The 22,376-nt window shown below is 56.5% G+C and overlaps 2 protein-coding genes and 1 long non-coding RNA gene across 6 annotated transcripts in view; 1 reads left to right on the forward strand and 2 right to left on the reverse strand.

Moving 5' to 3' along the window:
- Positions 1-4,928: 4,928 nt before the first annotated feature.
- On the reverse strand, positions 4,929-15,891 carry LOC138416211 (alpha-1,3-mannosyl-glycoprotein 4-beta-N-acetylglucosaminyltransferase-like protein MGAT4E). 3 transcript variants are annotated; one of them, XM_069545027.1, is made up of 5 exons: positions 15,813-15,869; positions 8,185-8,210; positions 7,407-7,534; positions 6,943-7,072; positions 4,929-6,118 (listed from the first exon to the last, which is right to left on the reverse strand). In XM_069545027.1, the coding sequence occupies exons 3-5, from the start codon at positions 7,524-7,526 to the stop codon at positions 4,971-4,973; spliced, it is 1,398 nt and encodes a 465-aa protein (XP_069401128.1). In that variant the 5' UTR covers positions 7,527-7,534; positions 8,185-8,210; positions 15,813-15,869; the 3' UTR covers positions 4,929-4,970. The 3 variants fall into 3 exon arrangements, with proteins under 3 accessions (XP_069401128.1, XP_069401127.1, XP_069401129.1); XM_069545026.1 differs by lacking the exon at positions 15,813-15,869 and adding an exon at positions 10,111-10,249; XM_069545028.1 differs by lacking the exon at positions 7,407-7,534 and having other exon boundaries at positions 15,813-15,891.
- Positions 15,892-15,940: 49 nt separating this feature from the next.
- Positions 15,941-19,071, reverse strand: LOC138416212 (uncharacterized). Its single transcript, XR_011247591.1, has 2 exons — positions 18,518-19,071; positions 15,941-17,292 (listed from the first exon to the last, which is right to left on the reverse strand). It is a non-coding gene; the product is annotated as an uncharacterized lncRNA (long non-coding RNA).
- Positions 15,947-22,376, forward strand: part of KDM5B (lysine demethylase 5B) — a 70,432-nt gene continuing 64,002 nt past the window's right edge. The window contains exon 1 of one of the 2 annotated variants that reach the window (XM_069545022.1): positions 15,947-17,539. In XM_069545022.1, coding sequence (XP_069401123.1) covers positions 17,351-17,539 — 189 coding nt within the window. In that variant the 5' untranslated portion in view covers positions 15,947-17,350. Of the gene's footprint in view, positions 17,540-18,263; positions 18,505-22,376 lie in introns of those variants that run through there. The other variant, XM_069545023.1, reaches the window with a different exon arrangement.

A 22,376-nucleotide genomic window follows, 5' to 3' on the forward strand; every position in this document is an offset into this window, starting at 1 on the left:
GAGGCCCCCGACGGGCTGGAAGGTGAAGAGATCTATCGTGCTGACCTCCTACTGAAGTGTGTAGCAGCCTGACACTCAGGCAGTGAGTCCCCTGCAGTCTCGGCTTTTTGGGGAGGTGACATTTGTGTTTTGCATGAGGAAACTGATATCCAGCCTGGACAGTCCCTGCTCCCGGGTTAGGGGGAGGGCTGGGAGAGCCGGGAGGTTGGCAGACAGGTTACCCCAACCATGCCTAGAAGAGCCCAAACCTGAAGGCAAGGTGAGAGGGCGATATCCCACGGTCTTCTGGGGTCACGAGGGCAAGGAGCAGACATGGCGGGCAGGGGAAGGCGAGAGGGAGGGCGGCAGGACAGCCCGGTGTCTGCTCAGGGGTGGTGCGGGGACAGGCGTGGGGCGGACGGTGCAGTGGGGACTTCAGGCTCAGGGAGGAGGGCCTGCCGGGCACCCCGCGAGGCCTGGGGGACAAGGATGCAGGGAACAGCCAGGCAGTTCTGGGGCAGGAAGCGTGCTCCAGGGCCCTCGCAGCAGGGCTGCACGAGGAGAGCGTCCCAGACGCAGAGCCGGCCAGGGTGGAGGTCGTGGGGAAGCGCAGGCCAGCCCCTAGTTCTGCCCGCAGCGTGGAGGCCGCAGGGAGCCAGCTGCCTCCTGAGTGAGCTCGGCCTCGGGGTGGCGACACTGCCTCCCGGAAATCCAGCAGGTTCCAGAGCAGCCGGCCAGCGAGGGGAGGAGACGCCCCCTCTCCTCCTTCGGGCTCCTTCCCGCTCTGTCTCCCCGGGACAGCCCTGCTGATAGCCCCGGACCACGGGGACGCTGTCGAGCCGGGAGGCCCCGGGGGCTCGCACGCTTCCCTCCGCTGTCGGCCGCCACCCCCGGGCAGCCTCCCCGGCCTCCCTCGCCCCGTCCCCGAGGCTCCCCAGCGCCTCTCGGGGGTGGACAGGGGCCGCCCGCCGCCCGCCGCCCAGCGGCCGGTCTGGAGAGGCTGACCCGGGCCGGGCGGCGGCCTGGGCGAGGGCGGGGAAGCCGAGTCCCGCTGCTGACGGGAGGGCGCGCCGGGCTGGGCAAAACCACTTCCAGTAAGCAATTCCCGCGGACCCTGCTGTAAGCAGCGTACAGACCATTGTTTCAAAGCCCGGTTTTAGGTCTGCGAGTTTACATCGATAAGGTAACCATCGTCAGAAATGGACAAGGCCGCAGAATTTGCTGTCGGACGTGCTGGGCTGACAGGTCCAGCCAGGGGCCGCCGAGGCTCGGCTGGAGGCCCCCGAGGATGGCGTGGACCGGGGCGGTGCCCGCACGTGCCCTCGGGTGAGGCTCTGACCCTGCCTGAAGGCGGGAGGAGGTGGCAGAAAGGCCCGGAACGTTCCCACGTTCAGGGCTGGGTGGAGAAGCAGCGGCGTGACCGAGGCCGTGAGTAGTCAGAGAGGCATGCGGGCAACGCTTCGTTTATGACCGACTGCGGAGAAGGCGGGGGCCGGGGCGGGGCGCCCGGCCGCGCGGAGGCCCCTCGCGTCTTGTGGGTTTTCCTGGGTGTCTCCTTGTGCGCATTGATGGGGTTTGCTGTGCCGGGTCTTCGTTGCGGCGCGTGGGGTCCTTTTTTGTGTGTCTTAGTAACAGCATGTGAACTCTGCTGTGACACGTGGGATCTAGCTCGATCCCTGAGCAGGGATCGAACCCGGGCGCCCTGCACTGGGAGTGAGGAGGCTTAGCCACCCGACGTCCAGGGAAGCCCCCATCTTGTTAGTTCTCATGGGGTTCCCCGTCCTGACCCCCTCCGGCTACCTCACCGGGGTGCCTGGGGTGACCTCCCCAAAGCACCCACAGCCGCTTCCTCTCCTGCTCAGGACCGCTGTGACCCTCTGTTGCCGCCAGGGTATTCCAAACCCTTTCACTGGCTTCTACAGCTTTAAACAAGTAACTGCTTTGTTGAGACATAATTCACATACCCCAAAATTCACTCTTCTTAAAGTATACAATTCAGTGGTTCTCAGTATGTTCAGAGTGCAACCATTACCACAGTCAGCTTTTCTCGCCCGCAGATACGATTTGGACTTGCTGATTGCAGGCGTCTCATACAAGTGGGGCCGTAAGCGCTCTGGCCTTTGTGACTGGTTTCCTTGACGCCGCACAGTGTTTCAAAGGTTCCTGCGTGCTGCAGCAAACCTGTGTGTTCCAGCCTTTCTCCTGGCTGAGTGGTTGTCTCATCTTACGATACACACCATGTTTCACTAACCGGTTCCTCAGGGATGGACTTTTGGATTGTCTCCACATTTGGGCTCTTACCATGTTGCCATGACCATTCTGGTGAAAGCCCTCGTGTGGACAAACGTTTTTATTTTCTTAAGTACATACAGACCTAGGAGTAAAGCTGCTGGATCATATGGTAACTCTAACATTTTGAGAATTGTTAAACATTTTCCAAAGCGGCTGCCCCATTTTACAGCTCTGCTAAGCATGCATGTGCTATGGTGTTGGAGAAGACTCTTGAGAGTCCCTTGGATACAAGGAGATCAGCCCTGAATACTCACTGGGAGGACTGATGCTGAAGCTGGAGCTCCAATACTTTGGTCACCGGACGTGAAGAGCTGACTCACTGGAAAAGACCCTGATGTTGGGAAAGATTGAGGGTGGAAGGAGAAGGGGACGACAGAGGATGAGATGGTTGGACGGCATCACCGACTCAATGGACATGAGTTTGGGTGAACTCCGGGAGTTGGTGATGGACAGGGAGGCCTGGCGTGCTGCAGTCCATGGGGTTGCAGAGTCAGACAGCTTAGTGACAGAACACAACAGTAGCACGTATGAGGCTCCAGTTTCTCCACACCTCACCGGCACTTACTTCCTGTTTTTTAAATAGCCATCCTCGTGGGCGTGAAGTGGTGTTTCAGTGTGGTTTTGATTCGCATTTCCCCAGTGACTAACCGTGAGTGCCTTTTCACTTGCTTGTTGGCCATTTGTGTATCTTTTTCAGAGAAATGTCTATTCAAATCCTTTGCCCATTTACAATTGTGTTATTTGTCTTTTTATTATTGTGTGTGAGCTTTCTTTATATATTCTGGATATCCATCTCTCATCGGACATGACTTGCAGATGGTTTTCTTCCCGTCTGTGGGTTCTCTCATCACTCTCTTGACAGTGTCCTGTGAACCATAAGCCCAACTTATCTGGGGCATCCCTGGTGGCTCACTGGTAAAGAATCCACCCGCAAGGCAGGAGATGTGGGGTCGATCCCTGCCCTGGGAAGATCCCCTGGAAAAGGAAATGGCAACCCACCCCAGTGTTCTTGCCTGGGAAATCCCATGGAGAGAGGAGCCTGGCGGGCTACAGTCCATGGGGTCCCAAGAGTCGAACACGACTCAACAACTAAACCACCAGCCACGACCAGCAACTTATTTACCCTTTCGGTGACTTGTGCTTTTGGTGTCATGTCAGAATCTGCCGCCTAACCAAGGTCGCAACAATTTACACTTCTGTTTTCTTCTAAGAGCTTTTTTGTTTTTAGCTCCTCCGTCTGGGTGTAGATCCATTCTGGGTTCATCTTTAATGTGAGGTAGGAGCCGCGCTTCGCTCCCTGGCACGTGGACAGGCAGCTGTCCCAGCACCGCTTGTTGCAAAGGTCATCCTTTCCCCCACTGAGCTGCCCACGGCCTTTTGTAAACCGGTTCGTAGTCCCGCGGCTGCATCTTCCGCCTCACTCCTACTCCAGCTCGCCCTCCACTTCCAGCCCCATTACACGAGTGGTCTTCCCCAATGAGTCAAGCTCCTTCTCACTTCTGGCCCACTTCCCTACATGCTATTCTTTTACTGGAAAATCTTCCTGAACCTTCCTCATCACCTGGCTTTCTTCTCCGAAAATCTGGTAGGTCAGGTTTAGACGTCGTGACTTCCAGAAAGCCTTTCCTAAGCTCCCAGTGAAGTTTTAACACAGGGCCATACTCCCCAGGGGTCCTGTACTTCTTAACCCCAAGAGGAGCTCCTTTGGTCCCTGGAACATAGTCGTGCGAGCCTGCTAAGTCCCTTCAGGCGTGTCTGACTCTGTGCGGCCCCGTGGACTGTAGCCTAGAATACTGGGGGGCCCTCAGTAATACTTGCCACGCCCTCCTCCAGGGGATCTTCCTGACCCAGGGATTGAACCTACACGAGTCTCCTGCATTGGCAGGTGAGCTCTTTACCATTAGCGCCCCCTGGGAAGCCCGGGACATAGTAGGGATTCAGTGATTCTGATGAGTGGACGAATGGAGTCGAGAAGAAGGCTGATTTGCACTGTGTGTTGCTGCAGAGAGTAAGGAGACTGAGACCTGGGAACCCCTCCAGGTGTGACTGCTTTTCTCGTTACAAACAGGGAGGAGTCTCAGCAGCGCCGGGGTTCAGAAGCCGGCGTGGAGGTGAGTGAGCACCAAGGAGAAGGCGATGCTTTGGTGGGAAACTGTTCATTCTGCAGTCGTCTGAGGGGAGGCGGGAGCTGGGCTGGCGCCACAGAACAGCTCAGAAAGACAGGGTCAAGAGCTCCGTTGCACTTCTGCACATGTGTCTGTGAACTCCAGAGCCTCGGGGAGTTTGACTTCTCAGGAGAGACCCTTTCTTAGCTTCTTCTGTGTGAATTCCAGGGCCTGGCCATGATTTCCCCTCCGGTTACCCCTCCCCTCCCGGTGGGAGAACACACACCATCACCCTGTCCTTGAGCTGACCTCAGCACCCCAGGACTAGAAAGGTTCTGGGAGCCACCAGGGCCTTGTCCCAAATTGGTCTAAGCTACATCTGGCCCAGGAAAAGACAGCCTGTAAGAGTCCCTTGTTTGGGCAGAAAAAGCAAGGAGCAGGTGGAGCATCTTGTTGGCACCACACTGTCTTCCCTCTCTGCCCCTCATTCCCTGGCACGACCCCCCACCCCCCCGCTGCCCCCCAGATCACTCAGACAGGCTAGAATGATGTGGCTGCAAGGTTTTAATTTTTCAGTGTCTTCCTCGTCTGTCTTCATCCCGAGCGGCCCGCGTCTCTGGCATGCTCCTCCCAGAGGTAAATGTGCCTGACGATGAGCCCGCCCGCCTGGTTGGCGTTTGCCAGCAGCCTCACACAGCTCACCTGGTGCCCCACGGACCTGGGCACTACCTCCTGATCCAGCTGCCCCTCTAGGAGGCGGCCCAGCAGGACGAAGCTAGAGCAGCGCTGCGGCATCCCCTCGGGCCCGTAGCCCAGCTCCACCTGCCCCCTCTCCAGGGCGTACTTGCCCTCCACGATGGTGCCCGTCAGCACCTGCACCCTCCTCAGGTCGGCCGGCTGGTTCAGGATGACGGTCAGGTGGTTGCCGGCACTCACATTGAGGGTCCAGAAGAAGGACTCATCCAGGGTGTAGGCCTCCCAGGGGGAGTGGACCTCGAATACCTTCATGTCGGTGAAGGCGGCTCCGGGCGGGTTGTCAGGGGCGTAGGAGCTCTTTCTGTGCGCGCCCAAGGCCTTCTGCCTGTCGTTCCGGGGGTCGTAGGGGGCCCTGTGGTAGAAGAGGAAGGGCGTGCACAGGATGGGGTCCTTCTGGGCCAGGAGGACGCGGAAGTGGGCGAGCAGCCTGTCGAGGGGCTTCTCCCGGTAGAAGAGGAGCAGGAAGTGGGCCAGCGTCGGCAGGTCGCTGCTGCGGAAGAGCTTGCCCAGGACGCCCAGGTTGGCGAACTCCAGGAAGGCCCAGGGCTGAGACCGCAGCGCCTCCACCTTCCACTGCAAGTGGCTGATGAAATTGGGGGCGCAGAAGGCGTTGTCCTCCAGCAGCAGGAAGTACTCTGAGAGCTTCGAGGCGGAGCTCAGGAGGAAGGCGTGATCCACGTTCTGCTCGGAGTAGAGCTCCCGTCCGGAGGCCCCGGAGGCCCCGGCGCCCGCGGGCGGGTAGGCGTCTGGGGGGGCGTGGATCAGCAGCAGCTGCCCCGCCAAGATCTGCGGGCTGAAGAGGCTGGAAATGTGCAGGACGGTCTCCCCGAGCCAGGCGGGGTCGGCGCCCGCCAGGTGGACCAGCACCGTGAGGCGCTTCTGCTCCACCTTCGAGGTGGCGCGGAACACCGAGAGGAGCGTGTACAGCAGGCTGCTGGGGTCGGGCCCCGGCCGGGGCCGCGAGGAGACGCCCACCGTCAGCCACGCTGGGGAGGCAAGCGGCGGCGTCAGCGGGCGGGCGCCGGCTCTCTCCCGCCCGCCCCCCTGGAGTGGGCTGCAGACCCTTGCTGTGCGGAGTGCGGCGCCACCGGGACTCTGCGCTTGGACGCCGTCAGCAGGTGCCTGGTGTGCGCGGAAGCCTGAGGAGCCCTGAGCCAGGGTGCTGAGCCTCGCGGCCGCCGAGGCTTCCTGGAGCCACGGTTCTGCCGCCCGCGGTTTAAGTGACCAGCACGCACACCAGCTGCTTTTACATTCACTGTGGTTCCTTCTGGTTTTACCTAGCTCATCTTCACAGAGCTCTCCTTTAAAGAAGATCTCCTGGAAGGAGCCCTCTCCTGGAAGTCAGGAGCCCGAGCCTGCCTCAGCTCTGTGGGGCCCGCGGGGCTCCTGGAGTCCCCGCACCCCTGAGCTGCGATCTGGGCAAGCCGGGCTGTGTGCCCCGAAGGCCCCCCTCTCCCAGGTACTTTCAGGCCCTCTTCCGGGGGCAGCCACTTTATCTCCCCCTCCTTGCTCCTCATCCCTGAGACCAGATGCCCTGACGGGGAGAGGACTGCCGGCCCACGGACTCCCAGGCGCCCCGCCCTCTCTCCCTGCCTCGTTTCTCCCAGTCCCCACCTCCTTCTTCTTCTTTCCCTCTATTTCTGCCCACACCACGTGGCATTCAGGATCTTGGTGCCCTGGGCAGGGACCCAGCCCACGCCCCTCGCAGTGGACGCGCAGAGTCCTCACCGCTGGACACCGGGGAGCCCCCTGCCCTTCCTCCTCTCGACCCGCTTGATCCCAGGAGACCCACTGCCCCCTTGGAACTCACTCTTCTTTCTCTGCTGGAGTCTTTCCAGGTATTTGGAGGTGAGGTTCTTCCAGTCTTCTGGCGGTCCCAGGTCCTTCCTTCTCCTGTGGCTGTCCTCCTGGGGCACTGGCAGAGGCAACATCTGGTCCTTCTGCCATAGAAAGCACAGGCTTTATCGCTAGTGGTCTTTCCAGAGCTCCTCCGGGGAAAGAGTGGCTCACTCCCCCCAGAGTGAGCCCAGCGCGGTATCAGGACGTCTGACCACCGACCAGAGTATCCAGGGCTCACACAGTACTTGCTGTGTTCCTCGTCTTAACAAACATGGGGGGAGGGACAGGGAATCAGCTTCTCTGTGGACCAGTGGGTCCAGCCAGGTCCACACCCACCCCTTGGAGCCTCCTGCTCTCCCGTGAGAGGGATGGGTGCTGTTCACACCCCCCACCCACCCTGAACCCACACAGTGAGGGCTAGGCCGCTACTTGGACCTTGACAGCCATCCTGTCCTGGTCGTCTTCAACTTCCCTGGGCATTTCCAGCGTGAACAGGAGCCACAGGACCCCGAGGCCCACTGAGACAACGCAGCAGCGCCAGAGGGGACAGTGCATGGCGGCTCCTGGGCGAGAGGGGGACAGGCCGGCATGGCTCCCCCGTCCACACCTCAGCCCGTCTCCTGCAGGCCCACCCCTCCCAGCCGTCCTCTGTCCACTGCGCACTCAGTCCCCACGCCTGCCCTCTGTCTGAGCCGGGACCAGAGCCCGCTTCCTGGCCAGCAGGGGGAGGCTGCCTGCCCCGGGCCCTCTGCTGCCCTCTCTGTGCAGGTCTGGAGATTTCAATTCTCCAGGTTTTCCCTGCTCCAATGATCACGGTCTGCTGGGCCTTCATTGGTGAAGCCCGTTTATCTTAGAAAACAGATGGTTACCACCCACTCCTACTTTTTTAAACAAAAGTCAAACTATTTATTAAAATAGCTGAACTTGAAGTGTTGCTAAGTGCTAAGCAGTTTGATGCCTTTCCTACTTTTTGTAAAGGACGTCCTTAATTTATTCCAACCCTTAATCTTATTCACAGACCTTGATTAGAACATAATTCTGTTAACTCAGAGCAAAAGAAAAATCCTTTCAGGACTGATGGGCTGCAGGAATTCAGACTGGCTCAGCCTCCAGAGCACTCGTATGCTGCTTTTTCCCTGTCTGTGTCTTTCCTCCAGGGAGAATGGGTTTTTCTGATTGTTTCTAAATGATCAGAAGAAAGGCTTTAATATACCTTGTCTCCCACGCGTGATCCTTTCTCTGCAGTCAGTACACAAAAGAAAAGAAATCGTCATCAGTAATTATGATGCTCCCAAGACTACGATATTCTCTAATTTCCCCCCATTTTCATGGCTCCCTGCCCCTTTACTATTTTGGTAGAGGTTACCATGCTTTTCTGCCTTAGCCATTTAGCTTTTTGATAAGAGTTATAAAAACAGTACTTATTCAGCAGGAAGACTTAGACTTTTCTTACCTGGCTTTCTTAAGCCAGGACTTTCAGCCTGATGGGTAATTCAGATACAAATCAGTACATGTGACAGAAACAGGCTTGTTTTTTGTAGACCATACATACATAGATACATATATTGAATAAAAGGCTTTACAACGACAGCCGGAGGCAGTCACCCTCGAGTACGCAGCCCTGTTCCCTCTGCTCCTGGCGTGCGGGTTACCTGTCACTCACTGGCGGCCCCGGTGGGGGGTGGGGGGTGCACTGCCCTGTTGCAGCCCTGAGCCGGTCAGGCTCCTGGACGAGCAGGAGAGGAGCTGGGGTTCCGGAGGACCGGGCACCGCAAACTAGGCCCCCTCCCCGGTGCGCCGGCCTTGAGCTAGGCTCCCTCTGAGATGCTGCTCCGTGTCCCAGCCCACTGCCCCGTCGTCAGGGGGACCCCTGGCCAGGACGCACCCGGGGGCTGGGCTTGTCTGGGAGGCCCGGACTGGGTCCCTCCTGCCCGGGTGGCTGGCTCCCTGCTCTCGCCCCGTGAGGACGCTCTTTCCTCCTGCCATCTGCCCACGCTTCTTGCCCTACTGGGCCATTCCCATCATTGTCAAAAGGACACCAACCGTCTCCCAGGGGGTAATGCAGCACCCCCCCACACACCCCACCGAAGAAATGTCCTTTCCAAGTCCTGCCCCCTGCCTCCGCAGCCGCGCTAGAATCTGTCGCCCTGAATCAGCCCACTTCATCTCACACTCCCTCTCTCCTCGTCTTCCTCAGCCTCCTCCTGCTCCAGACACTTTGCCCGGCTCGGCTCTTGCCGCTGACTCTCCCCTCCCAGGCTCTTTCCTTTGCTTCTCCTCTTCCTCGCCAGCCCCGCCGGGTGCCCCAGGGCTCTGACCCAGCCCTGTGTCTTTACTATGTACACTACTCGTGAACACGTGTGCGCCCGTGTGCGTGTATACATACACGCATGCAGTTGTGTGTATATCCACCATTTCATATTCACCATACTCCTAAGGCGGGTCTGACCTCCAGCCCCAGTTTCTTTCCTGAGCTCTGAAGGACCTGATGATTCACCATCTCCACTTGGATAAGACGTGTCTTCATTTTAACGGAGCCGAAGCAGAGCTACAGAGTCTTCCTACTTGCCAAATCTCCCCAAGTTCTCCCCATCTCAGTAAATAGCACCATCATTTTCCCAGCTCCTCATGGGAAAAATCCTTGCTACGTCTCTCCCCTTAACACTCCATGCTCCACCTACCTAGTTCTGTTGTCTCGTCCTCCCCAAAGCATCTGGAACGCGACCCTCTCTCCGTGTCTGCTGCTACATCATCTCCTGCCCGGACCACCGCCACCACAACACAGGGGCCTTTTACCCGGAGATCAAACTCCAGACCACGGCCTCCAAGGTCCTGCCTGACCTGGCCCTCTGCCTGCCTCGTGGACTCCATCTCCCACCCCCTACGCTGCCCCTCCTCCCCAAGCTGTTTGGGGGAGTGAGCATCCTTTGGACAAACCAAGCTGTTTCTTGAGTGCTGGCATTTGGTCTTCTTAGAACTTTCCTTCAGAGACTTTCCTTGAGCCGACTCCTCCCAACACGCAGGGTCTTTATGCGGCCTCAGGTCATCATGGTTAAAACAGCTCTCACCCTCTCCCATCCTCCCATCGGCTACCATGCATTCTCTTCTCTGCATTCACTTCTACCAGAAGCTATCTTACTTGTGTGTGTTGCTGTCTCCAGTCACTAGGCTGAGGGCCAGGCCTTCGCTTCACTCCATGCTGCATCCAGAGCTCTGCACAGTGCTGGCCCAGAGTGCTGGCTCGGCAAACGTGTTGAGTCACAAGCTACTGGGACTCTGTGATGTGGCGAGCGGTCACCTGTCTCTTCAACAAACACATGCTGGGCTCCAGGGACGCTGCAGTGCCAGGAGAACTGGGCAGCTCACCGGAGAAGGGCACTACCTGGGCGACGGATAAGAGCTCAGAGTCTGGACTCACTCAGACTTGTTCTGCTAAGCTTACTGGCCATGTGATCTTGGCCAAACGACTCAATCTCTCTGAAGCCCAGTTCCTCACCTAGAAACTAAAAGATAACGATGCTCACTCAGCGAAATCCTTACGAGGGTGAAAAGAAATCGTCCACAGAAAAATGTCTGCTTATAGCCAGCACTCAGTAAACGCAGGCACTGTCGTGATAAGGGACGATGACCATTTCTCAGCCATGGACCCGGCACTGCCTCCCTTTCCATCGTATCTGAAAGGCCCCTCTCCCTTTATCCCTAATCCCCACCCAGAGTTTACTTTTAGACTCTTAAACAGACGCACAGCATTTTGGGAACATTTCCGCGTCTAATTCCTGCTTCTCTAAGTGCTTTAGAGGAGACAAACAGTAGTGAAAGAGGGGGAAAGACACATTTTTAAGTTGAAGTGTAGTAGACTTAAAGTGAAAATAAACTTTAAGCCCTGGCAGGCTCCTCCGCAGCGCGCAGAGAGGGGTGACCACCTGGGATGCTGTGTCTGTTGCCACAGCAGGTCCTGGGTGCAGGCTCTGGACTTTGCTGGAAGTCAGAGCTCTCCTTCCAGCACACAGAAGCATCATCTCGACCCCCGGCTGGGAGAGGGGAAAGGGTCTGGAGGGCACCTCTGTGCCCCCAGCATCCCTGGCTGGGCGTCCCCACTGGGGCTCCCTGGGCAACCATTGTTCTTCCTGAAGGTCAGCAGACTGACTACCCCACCCCCAGCCTCTCCAGGGAGGCGGCTCCACCCAGAACACACTTGGACCACAGGCTTGTCTGGTTGGCCCACACACTGTCTTTTTGAAATTAGACTGAACATTTTAAAATTAGGAGAGACTGTATAAACACTTAAGACATTTGCCTTTTCTTGAAAAATTGCACCTTGCTGTCACCCTGGCCTGAGCAGTGATGGGAAGTGCATTCTCTTCTTCAGAATTTTTTTCTGTCCCCTGTTAGTCATTTGAGTCTTTGGCCTCTGCTTTAGGTCTTGGGAGAGTCGGAGACTATGCTAGGTCCTGGCTTTATACTGGGTGCCTGTATGGGATAAGATGGGAAAAGACGGGGCAGGAAGTGATCCCTCTAGTTGAAGGGCTGTGGGCAGAGGTAGGAGAAGATGAATAGAGGATAGCAGACGAGTGAGGAATAAACCAAAGTAAACAGCAAACCAAAGAGATAAACAATGCAAACAGGCTGATGTGAGCTGGGCACCCTGGGGTGGATGGAGAGGCGAGTCGGAGAGGAGCAGTGGCCAAACCTGGAGGTGGGTGTGAAAAGCTCCTTCATCTACCTCTTCTTGAAAGCTGCCAAACAGGAAAAACTAACCCGCTAGCACCATGTTTCCAGTCAAGGGTCAGAATCTGTAATGGTTACGAAGCCTACTTCATGGGTCTCAACCAGCTCTGTGTAAGGGTGAGCACTGTTGTGTGAAACCATCAGAATGTAAGCAAAGGAGCTATAGATGGCAGTCCAGAGCGCAGGAGAGCATCGGCGCTTAGCGGGGGAAGAATGGACACGTGTTGGCAGCTGAAGGGCCAGCTGGCGGTCAGATCTGGGATGGGGTTTCCATGTCCTCACGCCTCACCTTGGCATTTAGGGAAGAGCACAGGCTCACCATTCCAGCCTGAGTTCTGTCACCGCCTGTGTGACTTTGCTGATCAGTTTTTCTGAGTCTCAGTTTCTTCATCTGAGAAATGGCTTTTTACTGTTTATTAATATTCAGTTCATTCAGTTCAGTCACTCAGTCGTGTCCGACTCTTTGCGACCCCATGAATCACAGCACGCCAGGCCTCCCTGTCCATCACCAACTCTCGGAGTTCACCCAAACTCATGTCCATCGAGTCGGTGATGCCATCCAGCCATCTCATCCTCTGTCGTCCCCTTCTCCTCCTGCCCCCAATCCCTCCCAGCATCAGAGTCTTTTCCAATGAATCAGCTCTTCACATTAGGTGGTCAAGGACTGGAGTTTCAGCTTCAGCATCAGTCCTTCCAGTGAACGCCCAGGACTATCTCCTTTAGGATGGACTGGTGGGATCTCCTTGCAGTCCAAGGGACTCTCAAGAGTCTTCTCCAACACCACAGTTCAAAAGCATCAGTTCTTCAGCACTCAGCTTTCTTCACAGTCCAACTCTCACATCCATACATGACCACTGGAAAAACCATAGCCTTGACTAGATGGACCTTTATTGGCGAAGTAATGTCTCTGCTTTTTAATATGCTGTCTAGGCTGGTCATAACTTTCCTTCCAAGGAGTAAACGTCTTTTAATTTCATGGCTGCAGTCACCATCTGCAGTGATTTTGGAGCCCCAAAAAATAAAGTCTGACACTGTTTCCACTGTTTTCCCGTCTAATTCCCACAAAGTGATGGGACCAGATGCCATGATCTTAGTTTTCTGAATGTTGAGCTTTAAGCCAACTTTTTCACTCTCCTCTTTCACTTTCATCAAGAGGCTTTTTAGCTCCTCTTCACTTTCTGCCATAAGGGTGGTGTCATCTGCATATCTGAGGTTATTGATATTTCTCCCGGCAATCTTGATTCCAGCTTGTGCTTCTTCCAGCCCAGCGTTTCTCATGATGTATTCTTCATATAAGTTAAATAAGCAGGGTGACCATATACAGCCTTGACGTACTCCTTTTTCTATTTGGAACCAGTCTGTTGTTCCATGTCCAGTTCTAACTGTTGCTTCCTGACCTGCATATAGGTTTCTCAAGAGGCAGGTCAGGTGGGTCTGGTATTCCCATCTCTTGAAGAATTTTCCACAGTTTATTTATTAATATTACCCATCTATTATACTTCGCTTTCCTGGTGGCTCATTGGTAAAGAATTCACCTGCCAAGCAGGAGACCCAGGTTTGATCCCTGGGTTGAAAGGATCCTCTGGAGAAGGAAATGGCAACCCGTTCCAGTATTCTTGCCTGGGAAATCCCAAGGACAGAGGAGCCTGGCGGGTTATAGTCCATGGGGTTGCAAAACAGCCTTATAGGACTTGGCAACTAAACAACAACCCGTCTACTTTCACAGGCCAGGGTGTCCAACAGACTGTGGATCACTCCAGCCACGGGCAGATCTGGTCCCCTGCGTCTCCAGGTGCCCCCGTCAGGGGAGGGGAGAAGGGGAGCTGGTGTCAGGGTCGTCAGACCCTGTGCTGGACATGCGACAGGATTCGGTTGAGCGCCGGATTTCAAATGAGTGTGGTGGATTTGGGAGTGCTTCGGCGAGCTCTGAAGCAAAGTTTTATTCCTGCTCCAAGACTCCGCCCCCCCCCCCCCCCGCCCCCGCATTCAGAGAATTCCAAACACTCCGACCACCTGAGGGCCCCCAGGCCCTTTCTTAGGGTGATGGCAGCGGCGCGGGGTGAACAGAGGCGTGTGCTTTTCTCTCTGCCTCTTCAGCTTTTCCCAGCATAGCCCAGAACCTCCAAAGCGGCCCAACCTGAATGGGCGGAAACACCCTTGTGGCGAGGACGGCGCCCCGCCCTGCCCCACGCCTCAGCCAGGTGACTCCAAGCCCTGACCCCAGGTCCCTCCGGGCTGAAGGGTTCCCACGGCCGGACAGGAAGAGGGAACGGGCAGGAGCGAAAGGCAGTTATCAGGCGCCTTCCTAGGACCCAGACCCAGCTGCCCAGGGCCAGGAGCCCAGGGCTGAGCCCGCCCCCCGTCACGGTGGGAGTGGACCTGCAAGGACGGGCCCATGGCCGGGGGTGGGGCAGGACCGGGAGCAAACGAGCCCCACCGAAGAGACTTCCGGCGGCACCGAGCAGGGCAGCGGAGAAGCGGGAATGACCAGGGCTCAGCCCAGTAGGTGGGCCCTGTGGTGCGATCTCTTCCTGCCTCCCCTGGGAGCCAGGTTCATCTCCTTGTCCGGTCCAAAACTCCATCCCCGGCCAGACGGAGCCACGGACCACCATAAAGGCCATTTTCCCTTCCCCTTCTGCTCGGGGCTGGAGGCCTTGGCTCCCTCCCTTCCAGCGGTTTACAATCCCCAGGGTGAGAGCGCAGGGACGGGGGAGGGAAAAAGACAAACACCAAGTTAAAGGTGCAGGACCAGAGACGCGTTGTGGGAGCGCACAAAATAAAGTAAGCCACGGAGGCCTCCGAGGCGGCAGCGCAGCCTGAGGTCTCGGGGTCTGCGGGTTTGTCTCCACGGGGGACATCCGACACCAGACATTCCAGGGCCCCCAGAGGGGTGGGGGATGACGACAGAGAACCAGAGGGAGGAGCCGAGCTGGACTGTGAGCAGGCCGGGAAGAGGCCTGTGCTTCGGGGAAGTCAGAGAAAAGGAGGGCAGAGAGGAGGCCCACCAGGGCTGGGGAAAGGCGGGTGGAGTGGAAGGGACGCCGCGCCGAGGGCAGGCGCACCGCGCGCCCCGGAAGCCGGGGGAGGCGGCGGCGGGCGCGAGCGGCCCTCCACGTGCGCTACGTGCCGCGCTGGCCGCCCTCGCTGGGGAGCCGGTCTCTCCGCTGCTGGAACCCAGTCGGGGGTGGGCGCGCGACCACGTCGTGCCCTGGGTTGCGAGTGTGCAGCGCGGCTTCCGGAAGGAACGCGGTGCGCCCCGACACCGGGCGGCCGGCCCGGGGCGCGGGCTGCGGAGCCGGGGTAGGCTTGGCGGAGGCCCGCAGGCTGAGCGGGGCGGGGAAGGGAGGACAGACTCCCCAAGGCCGTGTGCTCGGCTCCAGGGAGGCACAGATGCTGCGACCAGAGAGTGAGCCCCGCGGGGCGGGGTGTCGTGCGGGTGAGGAGGGGTTACTGGAGACGTGGCACCCGGATGCGGCTCGGCTCCGCTCCGGCCGCCGGCGCTACCCCTCGCCGGCCCCGGCCCGACCCCTCGCAGGCCCCGGCACGGGACGTGACGCCGGCCCGCCCCCGCCTCGCTGCCCTCCGCCCCGATAGCCGGACCTCCGGCCGTGAGCGAGCACGACCTCCGGGACGCCCGGCGGCCGCGGAGCAGACAATGCGGCGCGCGCCCCGCCCCCGAGCGCCGCGCCGGCCGGCCAGTCAGCGCCCGCGCCGGCCGGCCAATCAGCGCCCGCGGCCGGGCTCTTTAAAAAAAGAAGGGCCGGCGCGGCGCGGCTGTCAGCTGGAAGGATCCCTCCGCGCATGTAAACACGCATCATAAAGGGCCGAGAGCGCCTCCGCGTCCCCGCGGGCTAAGCGGCCCCTCCCAGCTCCCTTCGAGGCCCGGTCGCCGACCCTCCCTCAGCTGCAAGGCGCGTCTGTGGGGAGGGGCAGCTGCTGCCCTGTTTGCGGGCCACCGAATCCCGCGGCTCTGGGCTCTACCGGAAGTGGCGGACGCGGGGCGGGGAAGCTGCGGTGCGGGGGTGGCCCGGGGGTAGCTGGGGACGGGCGCGCTGTCCTGCTTCTCGGCCGGAATCCGTACGTGTCTGGAGTTCGTCTCGGAGTTTCGCCTACCTGGCTCGGAGGATGCCAGTGTTCAGTGTGATAATCGTCTTAACGCTGCTCCCGGGAGAGAGCACGGGACAGGAAATCCACCCCAGTAAGACCTTCTAGAGCCCAAGGCAAAGAGTAACAACGAGGACTTTTCTCCCCAACGTTTTATTGTGAAAATTTTTCAAATATTCAGCCAAGTTAAAACTTTGTGCAACAGATTTCTCTACACCCCCAGCTAGATTCTGTGAACACATGAGCACATTCTAACCTGCAATGTCACATCCTCTGTACACTGACGACTTAATAGGGTGCCAGCTGCCGTTGGTTTCAGCCTTCGTCGCCCTGGCTTAGCAAGATCCTAAAGCCCTAGACAGCAAGGGAGGGATCTGCCTTCTCCAAGGACCTTTGGGTTTATTTTAGAGCTTTCTGAAGAGGAGGCTTCTCCCCTCCGCGGCCTTTTGGAGGAAGGATCCTCAAGGATAAGACTTTCCTTCAGGTGAATATAACATCAGGGTTAGGACTCGGTTGACACCTACCTACTAAGGAGGCCCTGGCGAACAGTCCTTCGTGGGTTTGGCTCCTTTCTCGAGGAAAGAGCTCTTTTTAGGGTTGAAGTTCTACTTTTTGAATTCCCTCTCTTCCCTTTTCTGGGGCAGGACATTATCCTCCCCACACCAACCCCAGATGTGTCAAAAGTGTTATCATCTCTTAGTGAACTTCTTTGTGCCTTTATTGTCTGCTCTGCAAAATGGGGACAATAGCAGGGACTCCCGCGCGGGATGAAGCGCAGATGCAAGCAGCTAACATACCATTGTCCACACCCGCCGTCTTGTTGCTCAAGGAACACTCTTCCCTGCAACACCCTACCTTCCGGTTAGGTGGTGTCTCCACCACTTGTTGACCTATATGCAACTTGGGCAAATCAACTTGCGCCTCGCTGGGTTTATGTGTAAATGGAAACGAGTACCTGCCTCGTAGGGTTGTTGTGTATATTAAAAATTCATCATGAGAGCACGTGCAAAGGCCTAGTACAGAGTGCTAGTTTCTCAGCCTCCTGTTGTTTTCTCACCTCTGCGCTGTTGTCACGTTCGAGCTGACCCCTCCACCTGGAAAAGCCGCCTCCGGCCCCGACACCCCACGGCCCCAGGGGTCTGACCAGATGTCTGCGGACTTCCACCAGGGCGCCTCCCACGAGGCGGGGCGGGACAGAGGGTCCACCCGTGAGCCCAGCCTCTCCCCCAGACCCGTAACTTCCTGAGGGAGGGAGGGGACTCTGGCACGCAGTCAACGGTCAGTGGAGGCCAGCTGGGCTGAACCGTGAGGCCGCGATCCGTGCCCGGGGGCGGGCGCTCGGCGCGGGCTGGGTGGGGATGGGGGTGGGGTGGGACTCCTTTTCCTCGCCGTGGCGGCGGAGGCGCACGGCGTGGCTGGGGCGGCGCGGCGTCGTCGGTCGGTGTCGGAGTCAGAGTCGGAGTCGGAGTCTGAGCAGCCGGATCTGAGTCTGAGGAGGAGGAGGAGGCCGAGGCCGGCCACCCAGCCGCGTCCGCGGCGCCGCGAGGATGGAGGCCCCCGGCCAGCGCCCCGTGCCGGCCCTCGGCGGCCCCGGCCCACTGGGGGAGTTCCTGCCGCCGCCCGAGTGCCCGGTCTTCGAGCCCAGCTGGGAGGAGTTCGCCGATCCCTTCGCCTTCATCCACAAGATACGGCCCATAGCCGAGCAGACCGGGATCTGCAAGGTGCGGCCGCCGCCGGTGAGTCTCGAGCGGGGCGCGCGGCCGGCGGGGGTCCGGGCGGCCGGGCCTCGGCGCGGGGCGCGGGGCGCGGGGGCGGCGGACGGAGCGCGGCCGGGCCGGGGTGCGGATCCGGACGGAGAGGCGGGGGCGCCGGCACCGGGGTCGCGGCCGTGCGCCGACCCGCGCGGGCGGAGGGCGGCCGGGCGGCCGGGCGGCGGGCGGGCGCGGAGGCCCCCGGGCGCGGGGGCCGCGGGTGCGGGGCGCCGGGGGTGCGGGGTGCGCGCCCCGCGAGTTGTCGCGAGGAGGAAAGTTTTCAATATGGCGGCGGAGCCCCTGGTCCTTTGTGTGGAGGCGGCGGCGGTCCGGGCGGCCTCACCTGGCGCCCCACCCTCCGGCCCCGGCCCCCCGCCCCGCTCCGGACCCCCGGCAGGTCCTCGGGGCCGGGGGCGAGCCGGGGCGGCGGCGCCGTGCGGGGGCCCCGCGGGCCGGGCCGAGGGGGCGTGAGCGTGGGCCTCGGGGGGCGGCCGCCCCGAGGCTCTGCGCGACCCCCCGGCCCGCCGGGCCCCCGGCCCGGGAGCCGTCCGCGGCGCGCGGTGTCGCCCCGGAGGCCGAGGCCGGCCCGCGCGCAGCCCCCGGCCGGGGTGGGCGTGCGGGGGGTGTTCCCGAGACCGGCCCCAACGGCCGCAACGGCCGCCGCCCCGCCCCGCCCCGCCCCGCCCCGCCCCCGCCGCGGCCCCGCGGCGCCCACCTTGGCGGCCGTTGGCCCGAGCCTAACTGCCTCGGGAGGGTCTGCGGGGCCGGGCGGCCGCTCCGCCCCCGCCCCCCGGGTGCAGCCCCCCGCCCCCGCCCCGCGCGCGCCCTTTGTGGTGACGTTGGAGCTGCGGGGCTCGCGCGGAGCCGCGGCGCCCGGCCGCCCCCGGCGCCCCCGGGGCGGAGCGCGGACTGGGACCCTGGAGTGTGTCTCGGAGTAGTCGGAAACGGAGGTGAAATTCCCACCTCCGAAAATAGCTGGTCCGCTGGTGCGGGGGCGATGTTTGGAAATCGGTGCCTCTCCCTGCAGGAGTGGACACGGTCGCTCGCCGTTGCCGAGGGGAAGTGCGCGTCGGCTGGGGCCGGAGGCCTGCAGAAGTTGTGCGGGATCGGGGCCCGGGCTTGGTTCGGGAAGAGGAGGGCGGGCGCGGACAGGTGGCCGTGGAGCTTGGTGTCGTGCGTTAGGGACGCAGACTGTGGAGAGTGCTTTGCCTCAGTGGGGTCTCTTCTGGAACTAGGCAACCTGAGGAAGTTCTCGGCAGCCCAAATGCGTGCAGTCGCCTCCTGGGAGTGAGGTGTCCTCCATGTTGGTATTGTGGTGCAAACCCTTTATCCACTCTCTCATCCCGTGCCTTTTGGGAGGCTCTTTTCCTAAAAAGGTAGTGTTGCTCTGCCTAGGTTTGGCTACTCATTTCCTCGTCTTGGCCAGAATACCAGTTGTAAGCCCTGCAAAACGTGTGATCTGTCTGTCTTTCCCCATTCTCAGTGTCTGACAGACATGATGGCCACCATTTTGTATTGAGAGAGGTGCATCCCACAGCCCGAGAAAGGGGGTGAGGGAGGCACAGATAAGCGCTCCACAAACATGACCAGTGCTGTGCTTTGGAGGCCTGCTTTGTGTGGAGGAGGCTTGCTTCCTCCTTTGTTTAAGAAACTCCTGTGCCAACTGGAAAGAGTTTGGAAGTATTCACTGTTGATACAACCACAAAAAGAGAAACCTTTCCAGAAGCTGTAGCTCTTGAAGGAGGGTCTTGTTGGAACAAAGGCTTCCTAAGAGAAGAGGATGTAAGCAATGGTTGTTTTAGAAACCGTTTTCTGTGAAAAAGTGGTTTCATATAGTTGAAATAAACCAACAACAAACCAAGAGATAGGAAATGTTTTCCACGGTGATAGCTATATATACTGTAATGCTTGTGTTTCTAGATGATTGTGGCCACTGAGTTTCTGGAATATAAGTGACTGTTAAAATGAGGATTTGGTTTATTGGTATTTTACTTTTCAAAGTAAGGGGAAGAATTACAAAGTATTTCTATTTCTTTTTGTCCTTAACCTTTGCATCTTTAATTAATGGTACTTAAGGTAGCTTCAGTTTATAGCTGCTCCTCAGTGATGGTCCTAAACTACTTGGCTGTTGAAAACTTGAGGTTCACAGAAATTTGTTTGAAATATAGTAAGATAAATGTGATAAAAGGTAATAAATCAAAAAGACATTACTCAAATCCTGAGTTATGAGTTTAAAGATGGAAGTCAACCGTTTTTCAAATTACATCAAGTGTCTGGCTTTCTGGATTTCTTTCTTCAGTTTACAAGTAATCTGCCTTTTGGTTTTATCCTTATAATGGAAATTTTCATTTCCTCCTTGATGTACTTAGCTTTCTTTTTAAGGACAAATTGTATTTTCCATGTCATTTTGTGGTATTTGGAGGTGATTAATTTTAGGGTGGTAATTATTAGGCAAAATCTAATAGGCTGGTCAGTGAATTTCTGAGTCTCCTGAGCTTGATTGGAATATATTTGATGGCTTCAGTAAGCTACTCTGTTCTCAAACATACATCATTTGGCCATAGCTAGGCAGATTCCACAAATTTCTTCTCTGGTGGTATCCAGAAGTGAGAGATTTAAGTCAAACCCCAGATGGCACAGTAGACACATTTTTCCACTTTACCTTCTTGTGGTCGTTACTTAGTTTGACCCCTTTGACTTCATAGCCAGAGTGTAAACCTTTGGCGTGTTCAGTCCAGTTCGCATCTTGCAGCCCGCTGGCTCCGCCCTGAGGAGCGCGGAGGAACTCGAGTGCGCCTCTGTGTGTGGGGAGGCTGGAGCGGCAGGAGCGCGTCTCCTGTCGTCTCCCTGATGTTGGGGTTGCTTGACTTTGGCCTCATCCCCTTTATTGCTTTCCCAGTTTCTTTGGTGACCTGAAATTTTTCTCTCTGATTCTTTGCCGCCTTAAACCTTTTAACATTTTGGGGAAAAGCTTATCAATAGAAATATCCTTGAGCAAAGGAAGAATTTACAATAAAAACCACAGTTTCGTTTCTATAGATACATATATATACACGTGCACACACTGCACAGTTCTTCAGTTTAAACTGCAGTTCAGTGGTTTTAGCATCTTCATGGAGTTCTTATAACCATCATTAGTTGTTAGAGCTTGTTCATCACTGCCCCTCCACGCCCCACCCCAGAAGAAAGCCTGAACCAGATTGTAACCACTTTTTAAGACAGATTTAGAACTATACCTCTCAAAAGAACTTCTTTTCCTCACTTGATAGGAGGCTGGGTTAAGTAAGTCCTACAGTTCTAGTTTGTGAATGTATCTGCCTTAAAGTAAAAGCAAACTTCATTTGTTGTAGTCTTTGGATGGGTGCTTAGCTAAATTTGACTTTGCCAGTGGTAAATTGATCACACCCAGATCCTCAGATATCCATCTAACTCACTCTTAGTTAACCAATCAACAAATTAATAGACTCAAAGAATGGAATATGAGTGATATTACAGGCATATGAGGCAGCTCAAGATTTATGTCCCTACCCCCAGTGGAAAAGTTTCCCTTCCTGTGGTTGGTTATAGGATTTGTTTTTAAACATGCAGTCTAAACCTTTTTTAAAGAGCAGAATGAGGAGAGAATTGCCTTTGAAGAGTGTTAATTGTTGCAACTTAAAACTGGAGGATTGAGTTCATTATTGAGAGACAGCTATAAGGAAAATTAGAGAAAGTGATCAGCCATCAATTTCACTTTTTGTCTCTAAGATACTTAATTTTCTTTATTTCTGGTTGATCAGTAGTCAACTCATTTACTTGGTTAGTTTGGGAGACAGTAACAAAGTCCAGGATATTTAGGATACTTTAATATAGGCATACGGTAATCTGCTAATGAGAGTTTTCTTTTAGAAAGGCAAAAATACCATTGTGAACTAGTCAATTAAAAAAAAAAAGGAATCTGGTTTATGTGCTGTAAAATAGGAGCTTTCTGTAGGCTTTTGTAACCTCTCATTTTTGTTCTAATTGGACCACATTAAAGTTTGGCTATAGAAAAGGATAGAGGGACAGCTCATGCCCCAAAATGAAAGTGCTATTTAGGTTTCTGGATTTAGGTTCCATGAAGTCCACTTGTATATCTCTTGGCAGAGGCCATCTTTGGGTTTAAAAACCAGTAACCAACCGGGAAAGACCTTGCTTTCCCCATTGTACAGCCCCTTGCATTGAGCTGGTAGTCTGATTTTTCCTTTCCAAGAGAATTATATATATTTCTTTGGGGATTATGCTAATATACCTGTTTTATGAGCTAGAAGACCATTGCAGCCTCTTTTTTTTTTTTTTTTCGATTATGTGGAATACGTGTTGAGAACTAAAGAACTGACTGTACTTTGAGAAATGTCTACGTTTGGGCCCCTTGAAGAGGAGTCATCAGAAGCACACTGAAAAGTTCCTTTGGAGTGGATCCTGCCATATCATTGGGCCACTCATTTGCTTTAGATTACTTAAGAGTTTGAGACACTAGTAACTGGATTTTAAGATCTGAGTTGCAAGAAACTTGTTTAAGACATGAGAATTGTATGCAGCTTAACAAGGATTTCCTAAGTACTTATTAACTGCTGTGTCCTAGCATGGGATTAACAAGGAGAAAAAGGAGAGAGCACCTTTGTACTCTGCAGAGAGTTCTTCTAAAAATGCTCCTTTTTCTGTTATTAGCTATTAGATGAGTTCAGTGATGACTTTGCTTTCTCGACCTCCAAGTTTATGAAGATGAATGGGGTAAAGCCATCTCTGGGGCACTAGGACTCTTAAGTTCCGTAATTGTAAGATGGGAGAATTTGACTAAATA

This window comes from Ovis canadensis, chromosome 12 (assembly GCF_042477335.2).
Source record: "Ovis canadensis isolate MfBH-ARS-UI-01 breed Bighorn chromosome 12, ARS-UI_OviCan_v2, whole genome shotgun sequence".
In the NCBI taxonomy this organism is placed as follows: Eukaryota; Metazoa; Chordata; class Mammalia; order Artiodactyla; family Bovidae; genus Ovis; species Ovis canadensis.

Bases quoted from the DNA above. Each gene is read 5' to 3' on its own strand.
- LOC138416211 (XM_069545027.1), bottom strand. From the start codon at position 7,526: ATGCACTGTCCCCTCTGGCGCTGCTGCGTTGTCTCAGTGGGCCTCGGG. The intron at 7,073-7,406 runs GTCCAAGTAGCG...TTTCTATGGCAG, and splicing joins AGGACAGGATGGCTGTCAAG to AAGGACCAGATGTTGCCTCT. The intron at 6,119-6,942 runs GTGAGTTCCAAG...TTGCCTCCCCAG, and splicing joins ACTCCAGCAGAGAAAGAAGA to CGTGGCTGACGGTGGGCGTC.